The 22949-nt window shown below is 56.3% G+C and overlaps 8 protein-coding genes across 8 annotated transcripts in view; 3 read left to right on the top strand and 5 right to left on the bottom strand.

The window, feature by feature from the left end:
- MBCDH18 (uncharacterized protein) overlaps positions 1 to 721 on the bottom strand; it is a gene marked incomplete at both ends in the record, with an annotated part of 31142 nt that extends 30421 nt beyond the window's left edge. The window contains one exon of the mRNA XM_001750021.1: positions 3 to 721. Within this exon, the coding sequence (XP_001750073.1) occupies positions 3 to 721 (719 nt within the window). The remainder of the gene's footprint in view (positions 1 to 2) is intronic.
- A 1157-nt stretch (positions 722 to 1878) lies between these two features.
- On the bottom strand, positions 1879 to 4029 carry MONBRDRAFT_29582 (uncharacterized protein; the record flags this gene model as incomplete). The annotated part of the gene is made up of 7 exons (XM_001750020.1): positions 1879 to 1991; positions 2076 to 2253; positions 2374 to 2840; positions 2966 to 3063; positions 3217 to 3524; positions 3611 to 3720; positions 3876 to 4029. The coding sequence occupies 7 exons, from the start codon at positions 4027 to 4029 to the stop codon at positions 1879 to 1881; spliced, it is 1428 nt and encodes a 475-aa protein (XP_001750072.1).
- A 796-nt stretch (positions 4030 to 4825) lies between these two features.
- On the top strand, positions 4826 to 6565 carry MONBRDRAFT_29581 (uncharacterized protein; the record flags this gene model as incomplete). The annotated part of the gene is made up of 1 exon (XM_001750056.1): positions 4826 to 6565. One exon carries the CDS (start codon positions 4826 to 4828, stop codon positions 6563 to 6565), a length of 1740 nt encoding a protein of 579 aa, XP_001750108.1.
- Positions 6566 to 6886: 321 nt separating this feature from the next.
- On the bottom strand, positions 6887 to 8594 carry MONBRDRAFT_29580 (uncharacterized protein; the record flags this gene model as incomplete). The annotated part of the gene is given in 4 exon segments (XM_001750019.1): positions 6887 to 7429; positions 7548 to 8378; positions 8405 to 8530; positions 8550 to 8594. 4 exon segments carry the CDS (start codon positions 8592 to 8594, stop codon positions 6887 to 6889), a joined length of 1545 nt encoding a protein of 514 aa, XP_001750071.1.
- Positions 8595 to 9552: 958 nt separating this feature from the next.
- Positions 9553 to 10655, top strand: MONBRDRAFT_29579 (uncharacterized protein; the record flags this gene model as incomplete). Its single annotated transcript, XM_001750055.1, has 4 exons — positions 9553 to 9665; positions 9806 to 9948; positions 10073 to 10165; positions 10309 to 10655. The coding sequence occupies 4 exons, from the start codon at positions 9553 to 9555 to the stop codon at positions 10653 to 10655; spliced, it is 696 nt and encodes a 231-aa protein (XP_001750107.1).
- Positions 10656 to 11514: 859 nt separating this feature from the next.
- MONBRDRAFT_38996 (uncharacterized protein) lies at positions 11515 to 12312 on the bottom strand (the record flags this gene model as incomplete). The annotated part of the gene is made up of 2 exons (XM_001750018.1): positions 11684 to 12312; positions 11515 to 11585 (listed from the first exon to the last, which is right to left on the bottom strand). Coding segments are annotated over exons 1-2 (630 nt in total), but the record flags the coding sequence as incomplete, so codon positions are not given.
- Positions 12313 to 12748: 436 nt separating this feature from the next.
- Positions 12749 to 14077, bottom strand: MONBRDRAFT_12194 (uncharacterized protein; the record flags this gene model as incomplete). Its single annotated transcript, XM_001750017.1, has 2 exons — positions 12749 to 13011; positions 13510 to 14077. 2 exons carry the CDS (start codon positions 14075 to 14077, stop codon positions 12749 to 12751), a joined length of 831 nt encoding a protein of 276 aa, XP_001750069.1.
- Positions 14078 to 14703: 626 nt separating this feature from the next.
- On the top strand, positions 14704 to 22949 carry MONBRDRAFT_29577 (uncharacterized protein; the record flags this gene model as incomplete). Its single annotated transcript, XM_001750054.1, has 15 exons — positions 14704 to 15631; positions 15760 to 16441; positions 16540 to 16994; positions 17101 to 17298; positions 17379 to 17515; positions 17596 to 18143; positions 18324 to 18824; positions 19017 to 20879; positions 21016 to 21063; positions 21200 to 21413; positions 21511 to 21616; positions 21712 to 21821; positions 21919 to 21996; positions 22069 to 22365; positions 22773 to 22949. The coding sequence occupies 15 exons, from the start codon at positions 14704 to 14706 to the stop codon at positions 22947 to 22949; spliced, it is 6342 nt and encodes a 2113-aa protein (XP_001750106.1).

Genomic DNA, 22949 nt, shown 5'->3' with positions numbered 1-22949 from the left:
ACCTGACATTGTACAAGGTTGGATTCAGAATCGGGGCGTTATCGTTAAGATCCGTCACCAGCACGTTGATCCAGGCCGTGTCGTTGAGGGGGGGCGCAGCCACGTTCTCGGCCACCAGCAGCAGGCGGTAGGCTGTCTGTCTTTCATAGTCGAGGGTGTAGTTGAGAGAGACAATGCCGGACGTGCTGACGAGAAATTCACCCCCCTGGTTGCCTTCAATGAAGAACAGGGTGTAGTCTTGATTCGCATAGGTTGTATCAGCGTCGGTGACAATGACCTGGACCAAATTACTGGAGGCCGTATTCTCGGGAATGGAAACATTGTACTGGCTCTTGTCAAAGGTGGGAGGGTTGTTGTTAATGTCCGCCACCTGAAGAACGACGCTACACTGAGCCGAGGAGCGGGGGGAGCCTGAGAGGGCATAGACGGTCGTGAGACCGCTCTCGGAGAGGCCAGTCGGCGTGCTGATGGTGCCCGTGCTAGTGTCGATGACCAGTTGCCCTGCCAGAGTGGAGGTGGTGCTTTGAACGCTGGAGCCGGAAAAACTGTATTGGATGGCATCACCGTCGCGGTCGGTTGCCACAACCGTGCCGATATTTCCGGTCTGGTCTTCAACGGTGGAGAAAACGTAGTACGTCTGGCCAAAGATGGGGGGATATTGAGCGCTGGCAACCAAGGCCAGTGCGGCTAGCACAAGCCAGCGGGTCAACAGTGGTGACATGGCGATGAGCAAGCGCGCGCACGCGCGCGCGCTTGTTCGTGAGCGCCGTCACCAGCGACCACCGCAGACGCGGCGCGAGCCCGAGAGATGACAATTGGATGGCTTGGGTTGTTTGAAGTTGGCGCCTGCGTCAGGTGGGAAAAACGATCGCGCGGAGGTTGAAGACGTATGAAGGTTGATGGAGGGAAGCAAGAAGTGAGGTTTATCCACAAAACCCTGTGGGGTGTGTGATTCTCGGTGGGGGGCCTTGTTGAAAATTGATCACACGAACGACAGGCGGAGGTGGGGCGCCTAAGCACAAGGCGAGCGACCGGAGAAAAGGGCAACGGCGTGAGTCAGGGTATAGGCGCAGAGACATTATGAATGTGTTCAAGGGCAAGAACAGCAAGGGCTATAGGGTATGTGTGCGCGCGCCCACACAACAGCGTTTGCAAAGCGGCCGCATGAAGATCTTCCAACCCCTTTCCTGAAAGACCGCCCGTGACGGTGCGCACGGTGGGGTGTGGATTGGAAGCTCGCCCATCCCCTCCCTCCCCACAAAACACACATTTTAAAACCCTGTCTGATGTGCCTTCTCTCCCCCCTCCCCCACCTCCAGCTCTGTACCGCCATCCATCATCACTGCCGCTCTCAAAACGACCATCAAGGACCACGAGGCCACTGCCATTCGCCAGTTGCGCGTCACTCACACACACACGCCGACACCTCTCTCTCTCTGATGTCGTCGTAATAACTGCCGCCCGCATCACACGCTTTTTGCTGTTCACACGCCCCTGTCTCTGAAACTTTCTGGTTATCTCGTGGCTTCTCTAAAGCTGATGGTTCTCATCTCTGTTTCTCTGATTTCTGGTTGATTTTTCAACTTGATCGACTTTCAAGTTTTGCCAACCTCTTGGTCTTATTGACGCCTTGTCCCCATCTCTCCAACTCTTGCTCTTTGACAGCTCTCTCTCTCTCGCTTTCATGCATCATCATGTCGATGTCATCCTTTTTCTGCACAACGTCGTAACGTCGTAACGTCGTAACGTCGTATCACGCTGTTGCTGTTGTTACTCATTCCAATAAGCTCACTCCCTTTCTCTCTGTCTCTCTCTCTCTCTCTTTCTTTCTTTCCATTGTCAGACAAAAAAATCGATTAGCAATCTGGAGTAAGGGCACTAGGGTTCGCCGGCGCGGGGGGCTAGGTCTTGGCGGGCGAAGCGATCCGCATCGAAGAAGCTTGCACGGACTTGCCGACCTCCGAAGAAGCGACCGTGCATTTCTTGGCGAGCTATATATCCAGCAACAAAGGACAAAAGCCGGTCAGTCGACAGCCATTCTCAGCCCAAGAGCCCCCAGCACGCGCACGACGTACCCCGGGCTGCAGCCGGTAGGTCAGCAAACTCGACGAAAATGCGAACAGCTTGGTCGTCACGGACAGAACCACGTGGACACTCAAAGACAGTGCACTTGGTCACTTGCCCAAACCGCGAACACTCGTTGGCCGTCTCTGGCTGCAAGTCACCGTCCACCTCTCCTGGACCGACCATGTTCTGAAAAACGCGGCAGGCAGACGGCAGCACATCAACGTTTCTCAACACGGGTGCGGCACGGCCAAGTGGGTGTGCCACGCCAAAACAAGCATTTATCCTGCGCGGCGGGCTCGTTCGCACCTGAAGCAAAACGACGCGAGTGGGGCCCGTTCCTCCCGAGGGGGCTGCACCCAAGGTTTGTCGGTGTGCAAAAGCTTGGGACCCGGACATGGACAGAGCCTGGCGCTTGGCAAACGCTTCCTCACCCGACATGGACAACGCTTGGCGTTTGGCAAAGGCTTCTTCCCCAGACATCGAGAGAGCCTGTCGCTTAGCAAAGGCCTCCTCTCCTGATATATCCAATGCGGGCTTGCTTGCTGCGGGGGCGCCGGACGGGGTGGCAGCAGCTCCTGGTTGAGCGGCTGGCACAAATTGTGGCGCTTGTAGGTTTGCGGGGGGTGCGATGGCAGCCTTGGGCCGCGTTGAGGTGGTGTTTTGGAGGCTGGAAGGCGGAGCAATGGCCACGCCAGCGTTGGCATTGGTGTTGGTTTGAGCTGGAGCGGTTGTTCCACCCAGACTGGGCGGTGGTGCAATGGCTGCGCGAGGCCCTAAAACATCGTGCAGGCCCCACATGAGTTGACAAGGCGTGGCACAAGGATCAAGAGAAGCACGGTACCACGGAGGGGCAGCGAGGAGCATGGAAGAGCATGAAAGAGCACGGAGGAGCACGAACCACGGGTGGATGGGGCCTCCGCCTCGAGGCCGGCGCCAGAGAGAAACTCGGTGCGTTGACGCTCCATAAACGCCTTCACCTCTTCAAATTCATTGGGTCTGCCGTTCAACGTGCACCAAAGCAGAAAGCAAACACAGTTTGTGTTGCCGGACATGAGATCAGTGAACCAAAATTTAATGATTTTGACATTCCAAAGTGGGAAAGAAAAAAAAAAAAAAAAAAAAAGCAAGCGGAGACCAAGACTCGGGTACCTGCTGGGGTCATAGGGAAACTGAATCTCGCGCCGTGAAGCATCAGTGTCTATAAAGGGCTCACTGGGCGGCGTGGCTTCGGGTCCGGGATGAGCACCGTCCCCTTGGGACTGCTGGTCGTGTTTGCTCTGCTGTTGCTGTTCCAGATGCTGTTGCTGCTGCTGTGCTTCGGCAATGAGAGCGGCGCGCTGCATCATGGCACTGCTGCTGGACAGCGCAGGCGATGCTATCGCGGCTGTGGACCGATTGCGAAGGGCTGCAGGGACAAAGGATGGCGTGCCACTGTTCGTGGATTCGCTTTGTTTCTGCTGCAACCATTAACCATGGCGGCACAAGCAGAATCAGGGCCATGGCAAACGAATTGGCGTGGGGGGAACAAGGCGCAGGCCCGTACCATTTCAGCCGCCTTGGCGGCAGCCTTGGCCGCAAGTCGCTTGCGCTGAATCTCGGCGGCAAACATGTGACTGCCCACCACGCCCCAACCGGCTTTGCGCTTGTCAGCATCTAACATCAAGGTCAACGGATCGAGCCAGAGGGAAGTGTGTGAGAGGGCCGCGTGCTAATCGTGGCACACGCTCGACAGCGCAACGCAGAAAAAAGAAAAGAAAAGGAGGGACCGTAGGAGGCAGGGCAGGGAGCAAGAGGGACAGAATACACACCATCCTCGGCATTGGATCCAGTGCCCTGAGAGGCAGTGGTGGCGAGATCGGGGGCCGTCTGATTTGTAGCCGAGGTCCCGGTGCCAGAGGTGGAGGCAGCGTACAGGTCCTTCTTCACCTCTTGCTCGACATCCAGCCCATCATACAGAGACATGGCGCCTGTTGAGCCAATTTAAACAACCTGCTTGTTCAAGTTCATGCGCCTGCCCTCGCGCGTGGGCTGCGAAAAGGGGTTAAGGCGCCAGGTACCGACGAGGCTATAGCTGGCGGCGGCGGCGGCGGCAGCGCGACCCCGGGGGCAGGTTGTCACGCTGTGTGTCCCACTCTGGTCAAACGTCTCCGCCACAACTACTGTTGTATCAGACGAACCCTTGGGGTCTCGCTACCACAGGTACTTTTGACCTGTCCGGCGCATTGTTCCAGCTTTACACATTGTTGGCTACACTATGATGTGTTATGCTTTATCACACTTTGAGATATGTGTTGTGTGATGTTTGTTACACATTGGAGATGCACGCAAGCTGTATCGACGTTTTATCTGACATTCGCCTTTGGCTTGGGGACCTTACGTGCCCACAACAAGAGCGTACGGATCTCTTATGGGTTAACAACGTTAACAAGGTACATGGGTGTGGGACTCAAGCCACAACAAAAAGGTACACAGCCAGTCTTCTCCATTTCTTTCTCTCTCTCTCTCTCTCTCTCTCTCTCTCTCTTTTTTTGAAAAAAAAAAAATCAGGTAAAAGGGCAGCGCGGTCCCCTGAAGCGCGTCGAGGGCGTGGGGCAGTGCATTTGTTGAACGGTGTGTACTGTGACGGACCTGTGCTTGCGTGGACGCGCGGACCCGTGCTTGTGCATCGTGTGTGTTGAGACTCGTGGCTCGGCTTGGAGCAGGCAGTTTGTGCTGCAGAGTCCGCCCCTTTGGTTGTCCTTGACGCCCGCGAAGCGCCATGTTCAAGTGTTGGGGCAAGCCTCGCAAGGGTGAGCCGGCGGGTGATCGTCCTCGCGCTCAGGGGGATGCAGACCTCCCTCGCCCCAGCTCCAGCCGCAAAGTGGTGCGCACGTCCTTTGTCTACGTCCCTTTTGCCGCCGAACCCGCGACACCCTCCGCTCCGAGCACGAGCCACGCCAACGCGCCCCCAAGTGCTGCCGGGACCCCAGAGTTGCCCAATGACCCATTGACCTGGGACAACGAGCAGTGCTTGCAATGGGTTCGTGCGCAGGAGTGCCCCGTCACCCTGCTCTGGTGTCGCAATAACGCTCTAGTCGGCGAGGACTTGGCCTCCTTTACCGCGGATGACCTCATGGCCCGGGGCGTGCCCGAGGAAGAAGCCGTGGTCATCCGCGGGCGCCTCAAGCGCCGCCTACGAAACTCCACCCGCCTGTCCTTTGACGTCATTCATGCTTTTGGGGCGGTACGCCACAGCGAGGCCAATATCCAGCCCGCCGGCTCTCCAGCGCCCTCCCCCAAAAACAACCGCAAGTCGGCACCTGCCGTGACGGCGACCAAAGCGGCCCCGCCGCCGGAAGGCTCGGTGGTCGCGCACCATCACAACAATGAGGAACTCATGCAGCACGAACGCCACATGGACGAGACCCTGGACCACCTACGCCGACAGCTGACGGAGAAGTCGGACAACGCCTCATTTGCTGACCATCCCGTGATTCAAGCCCTCGATCCGGCCGCCCCGAGCCTGCGTCGTGTCAGCAGCTTTGACTTTTCTTCACACCGCCGCAGCCACAGCATTTCCGTCAATGGCGCTGGCCCGGTGAACGAAGCCCCGGAAGCCCGCCGTCGCACTGGCAGCTTGCCCGGCCGCCCCGCCTCTCTCAGCCTCGACACGGAACGAGTGGAAAGCCCTCAAAGGTCGCCCCTTGGCTCACCCGCCGCGCCCATGACCGCGGCTGCGCGAAGCAGTTCGGGCAACACACTGGCGTTGCCTGGCATGACCGGCTTTGATGTTCGGGACACTGGTTCAGTCGTCAACTCCCGCTCCAATTCTTTCAATAGCCTTAACCACACGGGCGTGCTCCCCGCCGGGCCGTCATCGTCCAAACCCTCGTCTCCTCGTTCTCCCAATCCGCCATCTGATGCCGCCATCATTGCCCCGAAATCAGCACCCCATCTTGGCCAGGGTGTCACTCGTCGGGATGCCGCCATGGTTCGCAGCATGTACAGTCTCCCAACTGCCACTCAAGGTGAAGACCAAGCCCAAGGCAACACCAGCAGCCTCTCAGCGACGTCGTCTCCCGGTGACGATGAGGATGGCATGCCTGATGCACCATCGCAGGACCAGGAAGCAGCCGCCGCCGCCGCCCTCCTTTCACGCCCAAGCTTGTGGATCGACGAAGACATGCGTGGGCTTGTCAAAACCAACAACCGGTGGCGCGAGCGCCAGGCTTCGGAGCGTTCCGCCGGCAGCCAGCGCGAGGAAACACCGCCAAACAACAGCTCATCGTCCTCGCTCCGCTCCCACAAATCAGACCAAAACGGCCTGCTACGCTCACTGGGCCGTCGAGCTGGTCGCAGTATTCGCAACGCCATGCGGCCGGGGCGACCCGAATCCCCGCCGACCGAGCCCGAGTTCCGCCCGCGCGGTTTGACCTTGGATACCACCCAAGCGGATAAAATGGCGCATTTTGCCGCCGAGCTGCGGCCCAAGGATCGCGAAACCTCGATGCTGTTTTGAATGTGGTGGCACCCTTGACCATGGGCTGGGGCGTTAAACTTGAGCCGAGGCGTTGTTCCACCTCATGTCTCTTCTTCCTTTGTATCTAGCCCATCTTTCTTGTACTCTACTTCTCATACTCGGGCGTGGCTTCTTCCTGATTCCTCCCCGTATCCTTGTTTGCTTTTTCCTGTCATCAATCGGGCTTATTGCCGAACGAGTTTTGATGCCTTTTGTGTCCAAATTACGGCTCATATATGAATGGTGCTGTTTGCAAATTGAATGACTAAATTACAAACGACGTCGGTGTTAGGCCGGGCGTGGCGCCTTTCAAGCCCCCCGTCAATGAGCCACTTGGAGGCGATGGCTCTGATCCACAGTGCAGCTAATGTTGGTGTGCGTGTTGCCCGTGACATTGGTTGCCAGACCGACTTCAAGCCGACGCGGCCATTTCGCGTCGATGGGCCGCACCACGTGGGCCACCACGGGACCATCCGTTGTCACCTCACACGAGGCTGTTTGAATCGGCTGGGTGAACAGCAGGGCTCCAGAAAAGTCGAGCTGCGCCGAGCCCCGCCCAAATGGCACGGGCCCCGAAAGGGTGGCTCGAGTGCTACGCTGCACCCAAAGCTCGTCGGCCACGTTGTTTTCAATGACAACGTCCACCACACTGTCGATGTTCCCGCGCACGATGATTGTGTCATTGCCTCCATAATGGCCCTCAGACCACCAGCGATTGTTCGTGATGACAAGGTCTTGCATCGTGTTTGTTGTGACCGCCTCGAGAATGAGATTACCACGACCTAGAAACAGGTTTTCAGATATGATCATGCTCTTGGGGTCCTGCACCACCATGGCTGCAAAATCCATGTATGAATTGACAATCTAAGACGGGGTCCCACAACGCCAAACGTGGGGCATGAGTACGTCTGCGCGCAACACCAAGCACCAGGCACACGACAACATGTACCCATTACGACAACATGTGCCCATGTGTACCAACCTTGCCAGAGCCATGTTCAATGAACATGCCGATGCCGCCGTCCACGGTGGCCAGGTTCCAAGTGTGGACGTGGGTCAAAGTGTTGGCACCGTTGACCGAAGCCACACCGATAAGGGCGGACCAGATGATGACGTCCGTCATGTAGCAATCGTGCTCGCTGCCCTCGAGGGAAACGGCTGTGGCTGTCAGGTTGTGCAGCTCGCGCACCGTAGCTGAGGTCGCCGTGGTCAGCCCCGTAAAAGTGCTGGGAGGCATCTCGCCGAGCCAGCTGTTGTGGATGTAGCCACCTCCCGTACCATTCATGCGAATGCCAAAGGCATTGAACCCATAGATCATGAGGGCAGGACCCAGGTTCACGTACTGGCCGTTGCGTACATCGAGGGCGGCCCCCACGCGTTGCGCGCCATCAAGCGTCACACGCATAATGTTCAGGTTGAGCACGCCGGCCCCCTTGATGGTGCCACCACCGACGGCCAGGAGGGTGGCGTTCAAGGGAAACTCTGGGCTGGCCCGCAGGGTACCTTGTTGGATGTTGAGGTTGGCGTAGCCGCGAGGAATGACCAGCGGGGCACTCACACGATAAAGGCCGCCGTGCAGGTCAAGGGTGGCACCACCCAAATCGATCATGGGCTGACCGCCCGCCAGTCCCAGGTGGGTCTGTTGCGAGGCATTGCCAAAGGCGAGCAGACGAGCAATGGCCGCCTGCAAGGCTTGCGTGCTGTCGTGCACACCCGTGGGATCGGCACCAAAGCTCATTGGGTTGACCATGTGGCTGCTGCTGTTGCCGTCAGTGTCCAGTCCCAGGTCGCTGAGGCGCTGCTCGAGCGCTGCCTGATGATACTCGTCCCCCAGCGCACGGTGCAAGTGGTGTTGTCGCTCTGGGGAAAAATGATGCGCAAACGGCACAGATTGAGCCCCACCACGCCGCCCGCCGCTGCTGCAATCACCCAAGTGAGCTGGGCAGAGTCGACCTTGAACAGGATCTACGTTTGACAACAGCACCAGGCCCACCACCACGCCCAGCAGCGCCCTGCAGTCACCTCCCATACTGATCGTGATCGGTCAGTTCGTGTGCGTCTGGGAAAAAAAAAGAAAATAAAACACAAACAAAGACGCTTGACATCCGAGGTGTATAGTTTATTATACAGTTGTTTTGAACTCTCTTTCTCAAACCGACCAAACCAATTCATCTCTCTCTCTCTCTCTCTCTCTCTCTCTCTCTCTTAGTTGTGCTTTTCCTTTGTGTCTTTGCTCTTTACTTCTCTCTTCTCAAACCAATTCATATCTCTCTCTCTCTTTCTCTCTCTCTTTCTCTCTCTCTTTCTCTCTCTCTCTGTCGTTACATGTGGTAGTTGTGCTTGTCATTTCTCTTTCTCTTTCTCAAACTGCGCTCTCTCTTTCTCTCACCACACACTGCGACAGACACACACACCCTCTCTCTCACACCCCCTCTCTCAGTCTTTTTTCTTCTTCAGCAATTTTCATTGCAGAGAGAGAGAGAGAACCGAAACGTAAGACAAACAAAGTCAAATGCGCAAGACCGCGTGCGCGCTGCGCCGTCAAACGAGAGAGAGAGAGAGAGAGAGAGAAATGAACGAGAACGTGTGTGTGTGTGTGTGTGTGTGTGTGTGTGTGTGTGTGTGAGGGCAGCCGGGCGGGTGTGCATCTGCATGTGGCCTGTGAGGGGGTGATGCGCTGGTGATGACAGTCTTCAACGGGGCTGTGGGATGCCAGCATGAGCCTTTATTTCCCTGTTGGAGTGTGCTGGTTCTCACTTTGACTTGATGCTGGAGCTTAGTTTGTGTGTGACCTGCGTCAGCGTCATGGGCGGCCGTCGCGGTAACACCGCCAAGCGCGGGCAGAAACATCAAAACACCGTGGTGTATAAAGCCAAGTGAGACGCGCTCGTCCATGCACATGGATTCGTACGCCTGGCTGGTTTGCAAAGCTCACCGTGCCCTGCATACCCAACCCGACCCGCAGCAAGTATGGCGAGTCCAAGCAGATGAAGTCCATCCGCCAGCAAAACAGCACCAACGTGTGCCCGCGTTGTGCTGAAATTCTGGACTGGCGCAAGAAGTTTGACAAATACAAGCCCCGCACAAAGCCCGGCAGCTGGTGTGTTTTGCTTCCTGTCGCTCCCTCGCAGTCATGAATTGCCACGTCGTATCCATGCTTCCAGCCTTGTCGAGGAAGACCTTGTGCGCTCCAGTCGTATTGTCCGAGCCTCACCATCGTCTTGGTGGGCCGGGTCACAGCGTGCGTTGCCAGCAGAAGCGTGTCACCATGGCGTACCACATTGTGTGCAAGGAGTGTGCCGAAGCCAACAACGTTTGTGCCAAGTGCAACAAGGAAGCCGAAGACATTATTCCCAGAACATGCGAGAGCGTGACCGACGTACGTGATGGGTGTGATGCGTGTTATGCGTGTGATGCGCGTGTCGCCCTAGGCCTAGCCCTAGCGTGCCTGCCAATCTGATGCTGCACCTGCTGCCCTGCCTGGCGGTTCTTTGTTTCACCCAACAGGCCGTGCACTACGTGCCATTGAAAAAGAACGCAAGGCTCGTCGCGGGGACGGAGAGGACGAGGACGAAAACTCGGATGATGACGAAGATGCCAGTACGTTCAACCCCCAACCACCAACCCCAACCCCTCTTTAACGAGGTCCTTGCCATGGTCTCATCTTGCCTACTGCTCTCCTGCAAATTCACATTGACCTTCTTCTTTGTATTGTTGCATCCTTTCTGCCCGGATGACCTCAGCCGAGTCTCGCGATGATGGCTTTGGTGACCTGGCTGAAGTGGATAGCGACGTGGATAACGAGGATGACGAGGAGGGCGAAGTCGATTCGGAGTTTGGTGTCGAATCATCAGAGGGAGGCCTTGCGGTGACCTCTACTACAATCCCCAAAGCAGGAGCGACAGCACGGCAAGGGAACAAGGTGTTTCGTAAGAAGCAACGCCCGGGCCAGCGAGCAGCAGCAGCGTCAGATACAGACACGGATGTCGATGGTCCACAGCCTCACTCCAAGGCTGCTGGTAAAGCCCAGGCCGGGGACGACGACGAAGATGAAGACTGGTCCACAGTGGATGAAGACGAACAGCCTTGATTGGTTGGCTCCAACAGCCACCGTTCTTTTTTTTTTTTTTCCCTCATCGCGCCTCACTCCTCGTGGAGAAGGCGCTGGACATGTCGACAAGAGATTTTGAGTGTTTTTGATTTTCTCTTTCTACTTGGATTGCTTTGCTGGCCATATAGTGACTGGGCTGCGCCCGGTTGTAAAGGGTCAGGTGCCGAACAAGGAATTTGTAGCACGTGGACTGTGCGCATTGCGTGTGTTTCTCCTTTGCTTCTGTTGCTCTCTTTGCATCAAAAATGGGGCATGTGCTCCCATGCGCCATGCTTCAGAAGGCCTGTTCATCCAGATAGCCCGTCTCTTTCAGGCCGGTGCGCCCGCTACTTTCGGGCTGGTGAGCCCGCTTGGCGACGGCATTGGGGGATCTTCAGCGCCTCTGCTTGTGTGAATTGATGCCATCTCATCCAGATGTGATAGGAAAAACTGCAAAACCACAAAGCAATAACAAAAAGAAAGGTGTTGGTCTAGGTACATTATGAAGAGGCCATGGTAGGCGGGGGTGCTTGGGCGTCGGCATGAGCCTCGGCTGCCTTGGGCGCCGACTGCGCTGCTTCAACAAGCCGCGCACGCATCTCATCCACGAGCTCACGGGCATTGCGATCACACCGCTGGTCAAAATCCACGGGCTGATCACGCCACCGGCGAACCAGCTGTACAAACTCGGCCCGTGGCAGCTCACGAGCACCAAACTGCATTTTATAAGGCATGCCCATGCCTATGCCACAAAAACCAAATGAGCAAAGAGAAGCAAAACATGACAGAGCTGAGCTCGAGGTTGACAGGCCACGAGAGGCATGAAACACACCAAGATCCCAAACGCGGAAGCCCTGCAGATAGAGGTAGGCACCAAGGGCCACCAGCTGCACGCTGCCGGCGCCCGACTCTTCTGAAAAGCCTGTCATACTGACAACCAATAGCACCAGAGCGGAGGGGCAAAGAGTTGAGGATGGCCGGACATTGCAATACTGAAAAGACGCGACGCGCATTGCACGACAACTCACCTGGTGTACATGGCACCCACAATGGTACCCAGCTCGCCGGCCACAAGTTGATCATCCTGATTCCAGATCTCAATGCTAATGCAAGACACGCCCCGTCGGGGTTGCGCGTGCAGCTCTGCTAGGGTGGAACGCACGTAGCCGAGCCAGTTGTAGCCGTGCTGGCGGACGCAAGCTTCAGCCACCTCGTCAAAGCTGCGATTGACGGTAAATCGGTAGTGCTTGGCCTGCTTGCGATGGGATCGAGAGATCTTGACCGCCTGGACGGGCTCGATGACGCACCGCTCAAAGTGAAGCTTTGGGAGCAGCAGGTGCTTCTCTGAGGGGCGCGGCGCGAGTGGGGTAGTGATGCTCAAGAAGCCAGCCCGGACAAGCTGGGCCAGAAAGTCGGGCGTTTGGCAGGGCGACCAGCAAAATTCGTCGGCCTCTTGCTCGATAAATGCATCAACCGCCCGGTCCAACTCTCCGCCCGGCAACAAGATTGGACGGTACGCGAGATAGGGGCTCAGCCGATAAGCCTCCATGGCAAACGAGCGCAGCTCGTCGAAATCTGTCGTGTTCATGACCGCCGTTCACGCCGCACCGAATTCAACCATGCTTTGCCCAGCAATCCAGCAGCTGGCTGATCTCAAACACCACCCTCTCTTCGACGACACACTCTTGACTGATCTGAGCTCACTGATCTCCTTTTTCCCTCCTGTTTTTTTTTTTTTTTCTGTGCCGTGGCGATGGTGAGAGAGAGCGAGAGAGCGAGAGTGAGAGACAGAGAGAGAGAGAGCGAGTGTAAAGCACACACACACACACACAAGAAGTCACACACAGAGAAGTACATGTAGTCACACACACCACAAAAGTCACAAAAGGAGTTACAAGCAAAAATAACACACACACACACACACACACACACACACACACACACACACACACACACACACACAACTATTGGGCCAATATTGGACTGATGTGTGAGAAGGGGCTTGTTGAGGGAGGCGCGCTAGGCACCGAGGTCAATTTGGCAGGGACATGGTTGGGGTTGACCATTTGGTCTTGTCTACTCATCGTTCTGGGTTATTCGCGATCATTGAGGGGTCGGGCTTCTTCTGCAGAGCGTGGGAACCAAGGGACTAGGCGCGAGGGGGTGACGCGCATGTAGGCGCGGTAGGTCTGGGGCCGGCGTGCCAACTGTCGCTGCTCCATCATGGGGATGGATGCAAAGAATAGCATCAATGTGATGGCCAACGCGCCAGCGGCCGTCCACCAGTATCGGCTGGCATCGTCGGCCGTGATGCCCATGAGGAACAGACCCCACCAAAACAAGGCCTCGCCAAAGTCTGCAACAAACATGAGCCCATCGGGATGAACCACACAGCCAATGACAAATTGAAAGCGCGAGGAGCAAAGCACAAGGGGTTACAGCTCGTACAGTTGGGGTGACGAGAGTAGTGCCATAGCCCAATGTTGCACGTGTCCTATGTCCGTTTTGATTGTCGATTGTTTGTGAGCCAGGCGTTCAGGGGAGCGTGTGACGTAGAGGCAACATCGGGTCAGTTGCCACGTTCAGAGGGGCCTCTAACCTTGGAATTGGGATTGGCACGACGCCATTGCGCCATTTGCCGATCTGCCAAAGCCTCGATGAAAACGGCACCAAGAGCGACAATTGAGCCTGTAATGTCTGCCGCTGTCCAGTCTTCTTCGCCTTGATACACCGCCAAATACGCTGCGGGGCAGAGCAAACAGCCCGCACCAGTGCCATGAGCCACGCGAAGAAGGTGTCGGCCAAAGCGATTCGGCAACCCGGCTCGCCACGTGTGAGAAGTACATGAACAAACCTGGGATGGTGCCCAGGGCAATTTCAACGGCAGGAAAGGTATGAAGGGCAAGCAGGGAACCGCAAATCCAGTAAAAGATCTGCCGCCAGCGGGGGGGAGATTCAAGGGTTCCTTGCATTTGGCGCTTCATGTCGACGTAGCGCCAGTCCTCATGGTGAAGGCCCGGAAAGCCCCAGGCCCAATTGACGGTGAGGCGGATGGCCCAGACAATCATGGGCACAAAGAACAAACCGAGACGGACGGCATCGGGCTGACGTCCATCAATGGCACCCTGGATGGCCCAGTAGGTGGCAACCAGCGGTGGGGCGACCGACCAGTAGGCGTCAAAAAAGGACGTATTCCCGTGGGTCACGGACCAGAGGAAGATGACAAAGGTCGAGACGGCAAAGGCCAGCAAACCGCGCCCCAAAACGGACACATCGTCGTTGGCGGGATGCCCGTTGTTTATTCCAACCACCACAGCCGCCGCCGCACCAATGGCGGACAAGTATGCCAAGACAATGCGCCCCATCGAGCTCGCGTAGCTGGACACGGGTGCCGAGCCCGCCCCGCCCTCGGCCCCCGTCATGGTCGCGGCCAAAGCACACCCTAGGTGCCCCACATTCACGCATCAAAGTTGAGCTTGATCGCAACGACCAAAGAGATCACCAAGACAAGACACACAATCTCCAATCGCGCACACCTGAGACTCAAACTACCAACCACTCAACCACCTCGCCTCGCCTCCTCCTCCCCCGCCGCCGCCGCCAGCACGCCGTAAATTATTACTGCCCACACGTACATGTACACACACACACGCACACACACACAGAAACGACTCCAACACACAACACAACACAACATGACCAGCAAAAAGTCAGAATATGTCAGCATCTATGATAACGAATATGTCAGCATTTCGCATGTTGTTGTGGGCGTTTCGATTTGTCATCTTTTTCACACACACACACACACACACACTCATCGCCTTCACTTTTTAATGATCTCTCTGCTGCTCCTCTTGCTGAAGCTCTCCGGGGCTCTGCTCCTCTTGCTGGGGCTCTGCGCCTCTTGCTGGGGCTCTGCTCCTCTTGCTGGGGCTCTGCTGCGCTGTTCCACTTGCTAGGGACTTGATTTCTGCAACTCTTTGACCGGATCTCTCAAAGACTGCTTTGTTGCACCTCACTGCGGTCTCGTGCCGCGCGCCAGCTCAAGATGGCGCTCACTCGATTGGGGCAGAGATGGCTTTTGCTGGGTGTGTTGGTGATGATTTTGGTATGGCCGACAACTGCCTCGGACTCTGCGGTGCCAACAATCGACGCACAAGATGGACGCTTGGTTTTGACCGCGCGTGACGTGCATGTGACTGATGACGATGGAGCCGCCTTCTCTCTCGTGACTGATCACCAGACCCTGGCCGAGGCCATCGCCAACATCAGCGCGCTACAAAACGAGCCGGCCCCCAACGTTGGTGATGCCCTCACATCGGCCCAGGTGCAAGCTGCCATCAACACCTCGCTAGCACCCTACGCCACCGTTGATGGCCTCAACGACGCGCTGGCCGCGTATACCCCCACCACCCTTCTGAATGCTACCCTTGAGGCGGCCCTGAACGCCAGTTGGACTGCCACCCAGGCTCTGGTCAGCGAGCAACTCGCGGGGTATGCCACTCCTGCCAACGTGGATGATGCCATCTCCGCTGCCCTCGATGACTTTTGGACGAGCACAGCACCGATCGTCCAAGCCTCCGTTGCTTCACAGCTTGCAAATTACACTCCCGCCACGGAACTCGAGGTCAAGTTTGACTTGATCCAAGATCAGTTGGCGCAGCTCGTCAACGAGAGTACTATCGAGACAAAGATTACTCAAGCCCTGAGTGAGTACGGTCAGAGTCGGCATCCCGTCTATCTCGATGCCCCGGTGGAAGCGTGCACTGCGGCCAACGCTGGCCAGCTGGCCCTCGCAGCCACAGGCCACGTCGTCGTCTGCGTTGGTGAGGCTTGGACTGCTGTTAGCAGCGATGAAGGTCTGTACCCTTCGTGCCGTGCCATCAAAGATGCTCTTCCCCACGCCCCCGACGGCTACTATACCGTCGTCCGCAATGAGGTGTCCCGACGAGTCTACTGCGACATGACCACTGAAGGTGTGCTTCCTCCCCCGCATTCTCCTTTTGCTTTTGCCTGTTTTGGTACCTTGCCAGCTTGGGACCGCCTGGTATGCTTGGCTTGCCTTGTCGGCCTCACACAAGCTGCCGTGTACCCGTTGGCATAGGGGGTGGCTGGGAGTGGATGGCCACCAAGGTGACCAGCAACTTTGACGCGCTTGGTGCTGCTCAAGCGCGTCAAATCAGCCTTGATGCTGACGCTGCAGGAGAGATTCCGCGTGATCTCCCTTGGACGCAAGTCCTGTTTCGCTTCAAGTCCAGCCAGCTGGCCAACACATACACCGTGTATAACCGTGGGGCGCAGCCCGCACTCGACACGCTCCTGCAAGGTGCGCAACAAAGCTCAGAGGCACGCGACACGGGTGGCTTCTTTCGTGTTGTCAACGGCACACGCTACCCTGAGACCGGTACCGCCCTTGTGCAACGCCTGCATTACTCAACCTACTTGGGCATCTCCGAGTGGCACAACGGCTCCAACCTCTGGCTTGACCTGTGGCACGTCAAGTCTGCCTATGACAAGAGTGATTGGCTTTTTTCGGATGACCCCGAAGCACTGGGCAGCAAATGCATTGCCGGCTATTGCTACCTCACAGAGCCCGTATGGTACATGGTCCGCGAGGCGCCCGCTGCCGCCGTCCAGTCTGCCTGGCCGCGTCGCCATTGGTCCTCTTGCCAGCAGATTTCCAACTTTGCACCAACCGCCGTCGCCGCAGATGGCCTCTACGCCATTGAGATTGAAAATCAGATTCGAACCGTATCTTGCGACATGACCACCGCTGGTGGAGGCTGGTTCGTTATTTGTTCGTGCTCGTTGACCCTTTTTTTTCTTCTTCTCCCAATCCTGCCGCTCACCAAAGGCGTTTTCGTTGACCACCATCATGTTCTAGGACGGTGTTTGCGACAAAGAAGACGCCATCCTTTCCTGCCTTCAGCAGCTTCATGAGTGGTCTTCAGCTTGCTTCCGCCATCAACGATGACAGTGCAGGTCATATTCCAGCCCAAGCCCAGGTGCTCGAAATTCTTTTCAAATTTGCTGACAGCCCCGATTACGTCATTTATACTCGCACGCAACGGGATAGCAATCTCGACAGCTTCTTTCGCGGCACTACCCTCACCGTGTCGGGTGGAGCCAACGGCAACTGGCATCGGGTGGTCTCGAATGTCCGCTCGCCAACCACGGGCAATGTCGCGGCTTCTGGTGCCATGCTGGCAGCGGCTGGCGGCTTGGCTGAGGCTGAAAGCGGTGATTATCGCTGGGTAAACATGGCTGTAACAACCGGAACCGGCACACGAGCCGTGTCTGTGGATGAAGCCAGTGCTGCCAACACAAAATGCATTGCTGGTTCGTCTTGCGCAGCCCATGATCGATCCTTACATATTTTCTCCGCAGTCCCCATGAGGATTCACAGAATTGATTCCGGTGCTTCTGTGCACGCGCTCGGTGATAGGTGTGTGCCGCAAGGACGGCGTCATCCTGGTTGCCTATCGTGACCAGTCTGGCGCCAACATCGGCGAGCCTGTCAACAACATCTGGCATTCGTGTTCCGCCGTTCGTCTAGCCGAGCGTGTGACCACATCTGGCATTTATCCGATCAGCCCCAATGGGTTGACCATCCAAAACGCTTACTGTGACATGACCTTGGAAGGTGCGAGCTGCGAGCATGCCCTCCTTGGATTCAAACTGACTCTCCCTGTTTCAGTCAATGACCTCATGCCTGCTGCATAGGTGGAGGCTGGACGTTGTTTGCTACAAAAGTCACGCCATCCTTCTTATTCACCTCGGGAACAAATGACCTGTCTAGCCTCAACTCACCGTATGGAGACATGGCCGGCTCGATTCCCGATTCTAGCATGTACAATGAAGTGCGAGTTTGAGTCAAATGGTCGCGCCTTGACATCTTGAGATGGTGATTACTCACGGGAAATGCTGACCTCGCCCGTAGATTTTATTCCGCTTCCCCGGCATCAATGATTCGTTTGTCGTTTATCGACGAACAAACCTGACCGACTTTGACAGTTTCCTCTACGGCGAGGATTTCAATCGCTACGTGTACAACGATGGCTTTTACCGCTTCAGTCAGGGCACACGCTACCCGGCCTCTGTAAATGAGCTGGAAACTGTGGTTCACTTACATCTGTACCGCGCCAACGGCATTTCCGAGGAGCACTCGGGAACGGATCGGTGGATCGATCTGTGGTCGGGCCGAGACGGCTCCAACAATTACATCTCAACCGACTCGGATGCTGCCCTTGGGACCAAATGCATTGCAGGCATTTGCCTTGAGCATGAGCCCGTGTGGATGATGTATCGCACGCGCCTCGATGCCCGAAAAGTGTTGCAGGCCGACCAATGGCCCACCTTTCCCTCGTACGGCAGTTGCCTGGACATTTTACAGGAGACAGACACACGCGCCGATGGCATTTACATGATTTCGCGCCAGGGCGTGGGCATGATGGCCTACTGCGACATGACAACGGAAGGCGGAGGGTGGTACGTCCTTTGCAAAGCGTCGACTGATTGATTAGCAGTGCTTGTTGACCTGCCCACATATGACTGCATTCACCTCCATCCCTGCTTTTGTGTGAATTTACATCGATGTTAAATGACTTTGTATTGCCCTGGTCGGTGGGTTGCTTGGCTGTTTCGTTGCGCTTTCTTGGCGATTGGCAGGACTCTTTTTGCGACCAAGGTCACGCCTTCCTTCAAGCCTATTACGTCGGGACAATTCCCAGCCGAGCCCGTGGAAACGAGGTCGGACATGTCTGGCAGTATTCCTCGTGGCACTGCGTTTCGGCAGGCTTTGTTCAAGTTTGCCACGGTTCCCGACGTGTACACGGTCTACTCGCGCCGCGAGTCGGATTCGACAGGCTTTAGTAACTTTCTGATGGGGTTATACACAACGGACGCGTCGGCGACTGTGTCAGACTTTCACACGGTCCGATACGGAACACGCATTCCGCGCGCGGGCCCGGCGGCCGCCACCTCGGCGATCAGCTTGCACTTTGGTGAGTATGGCATCGCCGAAGAGTTTGCCACAACGTCGGGGTCGATCCTGGCTCTTTGGTCGACTGTCGATACCACCATGAGCTACACCTTTTGGGACGACACCACGGCCTCGGGTCGCAAATGCCTTGCCAGCATATGTCTCAGCACCGAACCCATCCTCTACATGTATCGCTAACGCATCCGCGGCCAGGCTCTGTCATAGCAGCTGAACTTCAGACCCCACATTCCTACAAATACGTGTGTTTGTTAGATTCCCCCTCCCCGCCTCATTACCCCAGGCGTATATGACGAGAGGCCTGGTTCATGCATGTGTGTGCAAAAAATTGATACACAAAAAAAAAGTGCAATTGTCCGCAGTTTTTCTCTCTCTCTCTCTCTCTCTCTCTCTCTCTCTCTCTCTCTCTCTCTCTCTCTCTCTCTCTCTCTCTCTCTCTCTCTCTCTCTCTCTCTCTCTCTCTCTCTCTCTCTCTCTCTCTCTCTCTCTCTCTCTCTCTCTCTCTCTCTCTCTCTCTCTCTCTCTCTCTCTCTCTCTCTCTGTGGTAGTTGTACTTTTCCTTTGTGTCTTTGCTCTTTCTCTCTCTCTCTCTCTACCAATTCATTTCTCTCTCTCTCTTCTCTCTCTCTCTCTTACACACACACACACACTTTCTCTCTCACACTCTTTCGCTCTCTCTCCAAGAACATGACGGGCAGGGGGGGCACAGGGTGCCGGGGACTTGTGGCGGGGGTGGTGTTGCTGGGATGGGGTTGGTTGCTGGCTGGTTTGGATGGAGTGAATGGACAGGCGGTCGGTTGTCGTTTGAGTCAGCTGCGGTCTCAGGAGGGCGTGGATGAACCATGCTTTACTTGCACCCGCCTGGCTGACTCCGGAGGACTGTGGGCGGGCTTTGGGGCCACTTGCTACACCGACGTGACGTCTGAATTTTGCCTGGCGCGGTACTACTGGACGGCCTATGTCTGCAAGTCTGTCGGCTATTTTACCCTGGATCACGAAGGCGAAATGACCGCTCATTTTGCTGCTGCCGGCTGTGTCGTCGAGTTTGATAACGAGACCCGCCCCAGCCTGGTGTGCGATGGCAGCCGCGGCTCAGGCCAGACCAACAAGCTGAAAGCGGCCCCATTGGGAGGCGCACCCTACGACCTCAAACGTTTGGTCATCCGCCACCATCTCATTGATGGGTTTGCAGACACCCAAACCACCCTCTTGCAGCAATTGGAAACCCTGGACCTCAGCCACAACCAGATTCTCAGCGAGCGCTTGGACATGCGTAGCCTGCTCGGTCTACGCTTCTGCAACCTCTCCCACAACAAACTGACCTTGGTGCAGGCCCGCATGCTGCCGACACAGAACAATTTGCTCCTGCTCGATACTTCTGCCAATAATCTGACTGTCGTCCGCGCTGACCTCTTGGTGTCGAGCATGAGCTCCAGCTGCGAAGGTGTCATTCTTCCCTCGCACTGTTCCTTTGTGTATGACACGTGCCAGGCCGTGCTCCGACATGCTTCCAATGCCTCAGTACCAAGCCTTGACTCGGGCAGTGAGGCTAACGATGGCTCGTGCATCTTGACCACTAGCCCCAACCTGACATGCCCCAGCGGTGTCAGCATCTTTCCTTACCAGTACTGTGATGGGGTGGAAGATTGTGGCGATGGTTGGGATGAGTGGCGGTGTTGCCAGCTGTGGAATACTTCGAAGGAACTTCTTTTCCCAGACTGCGGTGCCAATCCCATGATGTTGCAGTACCACTTTGGTCATGCCCAAATTGGCCCACCCGTCTACAGTTTGGCCGTCCAATGCGGCCTCCCGCTCCTCATGCCATTCCTTGCCTATTTCATGGACACGCCCGTCCTCAACGCCAATGGCCAGGCCGAATGGTCAGGGGCCGAGGATAAGGGCTCCCTGACCTTGATTCTCAACCGCACGGACATGATCCTCAACTATCAAGCTGGAGCGGGCGCCGTAGTCGCACATATTGCCGAGGACGAGGTCCAAACTGTCGACTGTGCCACCGTTAAGGTCCTGGGGGGCTGGAACACCCCGGCTCCCAGCAACTCACCTGTAGCGTCCACGGCGCCCGCCTTGACTGTTGCGCCGACCGCAGCCGCATCATCCGGCTCCTCCTCGCATCTCGTGACCATCGTGGTTGCTGTGACGGTCACCCTGGCCACGGTGCTCGTTGTTCTCATCTTGCTGTGGGACCGAACTCGTCGGCAACGAAGGTTCGTGCACTTGTCAACCCCTCGCCCCTTGCCAACAGCGCCATGCATAGGCGTCACCATCGAAGTTTGCTTCAGCCTGCAAAGGAACAGAATGCTCATCACGATTGCCACTGGCAATTTCAACAATCTCATACAGGGTCAAACAGTTGTTTGCTGACGATGTGGAATCTACTCTTGAACACCAGTACGTCCTGGCCCCGACTTGCTCTTGGCCCTACAATATGGCTGTTCTCCGCCCGCGCTGACGCTGCCCTCTGCTATATAAACTTGCCCCTCGCTGTCCTCACTCTGCCCTCTCATCTGCCAATCTCTCAAAACAGGATGTTGAACACGCTGGCCACCCACGCCCTGTCCGACACCGTCGTTCAAGGTCTCGGCGAGCATCAGCTTGCTGCTGGCGCCGTCGTCTCGTCATCAGTCCTGCACCGGGGCACTTTTTCCGTTGTCAAGTTGGGACGATTGATGCCACATGTTCAACCTGTGGCCATTAAAGAGATGGATGGGAAGGCAGCTTGTGCCATGGGCATGCTCGAAGTAGGTGCCGCACCGACCACGAACCTTTGTCTTTGAGCTCAAACGGCCTTTTTGCGGCATTGTAAATATCATTGACATCACGAATTCTGCTGTATAGGTGGCCATGCTGCTGGCCGCGCGACACCCCCGTGTCGTGCGACTTGAAGGGTTCGTGCTTGACCAGAGCAAGCATCACATTAGCATCTGCACCGAGTATTTGCCTGGTGAGTGCAATCTCCCCGTCGCAGCGACCAAGGGCGCGAAAATGAAGCGTCGCTGGCCTGAGTCAGAGTCCTTACCGATTGCCCTTAAAACTCAGGTGGATCATTGTTAAATTGGCTGCGGGAGCTGCGCAAAAAAGCACAGCAGATCCAAGTGCCTCAGTTTCTTGATGCTGCCTTTGGGCTGGCAGAAGCCCTTCAATACCTGGTTCGTGCCTGCGGCGGGTGGCGACGGATTTGGAAGCTTGCACACAGCTCTCTGTGACAAGGTGCTTGACGGGACGCGTATTCGCATCTCTGCATAGGCGCATATCGGACTGGTGCATCGAGATGTTGCTGCGCGAAATGTTTTGGTGCGCAAAGAGGCCATGGGTACACTGCAGGTAGTTTTGGCCGATTTTGGCCATGCACGGTTGCTGTCGTCCCTGGCACGCCCTCTGCCTGTTGATCTAAAGGCATTTGAAGAGGACGATGCCACTGAGAGTAGCGTGGATGAGGCTGGCTACTATCGTCAGCAGAGCTTGCTGGAGACGGCGGCGCGTTGGCAGCCTCCTGAGGTGTTGCAGGAGCAGCGCTTCAGTATTGCCAGTGACACCTGGTCATATGGCGTTGTTCTTTTTGAAATGTGGAGTCTTGGCCAAACGCCTTATGCCGACCTTCAGCGCGAGGCAGATGTGATTCGGGCCGTTTTGGATGGCCGACGACTTGCCGTTCCCCCCGTTGGCTCGAAATTCCCACCTCGACTTGCAAAGGTGAGCCGACTAGTTCTGCCTGCTTGGATGGAAGCGAGAAAGCTCGATTTTAACACTGCTGGGCCCCTCACTTCTGCCTTTCGCGTCAACCAATGCACCTAGATATATGTATGGACCCAGGGCGTTCCGAGTGCCCGGCCGTCGTGGCAAGAAGTGCTGCGCGAGCTGGTCTTGGCCCGGCGGCAACATTCAACCACGGATTGCTAGTCACACCTCTGGTTCATGTTTGCTTAAGCCATGAAAACACAATCTGTTGGGACAGTACGTAATCAAAATTTAATTATGAATCTCAACAAGAGCGCACGCTTGGACCCGACCGCTTCCAACGCGGCGAGCAAACGAGTTTGCTCAAAAAAAAAACTGGATCAGATTGGTCTTTTAACATGTAAGTACTGCAACTCTTACAGGGCATCTATCTGGCAAACGCGCTGAGTCTGCACAATTCAAAAGAACTCAGTAAGAAGGGGACAAACTACATTCGAAGTCAAGCAAAGCAAGCCCAACGGATGCTACAGGCACGAAATGGCAGCGCGAGTGGCAGTGCACACCACAAGTCGGCCCTCTCCACGCCATCTGCGCTTTAA

Source organism: Monosiga brevicollis, genomic scaffold (genome assembly GCF_000002865.3).
Source record: "Monosiga brevicollis MX1 MONBRscaffold_36 genomic scaffold, whole genome shotgun sequence".
NCBI lineage: Eukaryota > Choanoflagellata > Craspedida > Salpingoecidae > Monosiga > Monosiga brevicollis.
This window is presented reverse-complemented; position numbering and strand designations above follow the sequence as displayed.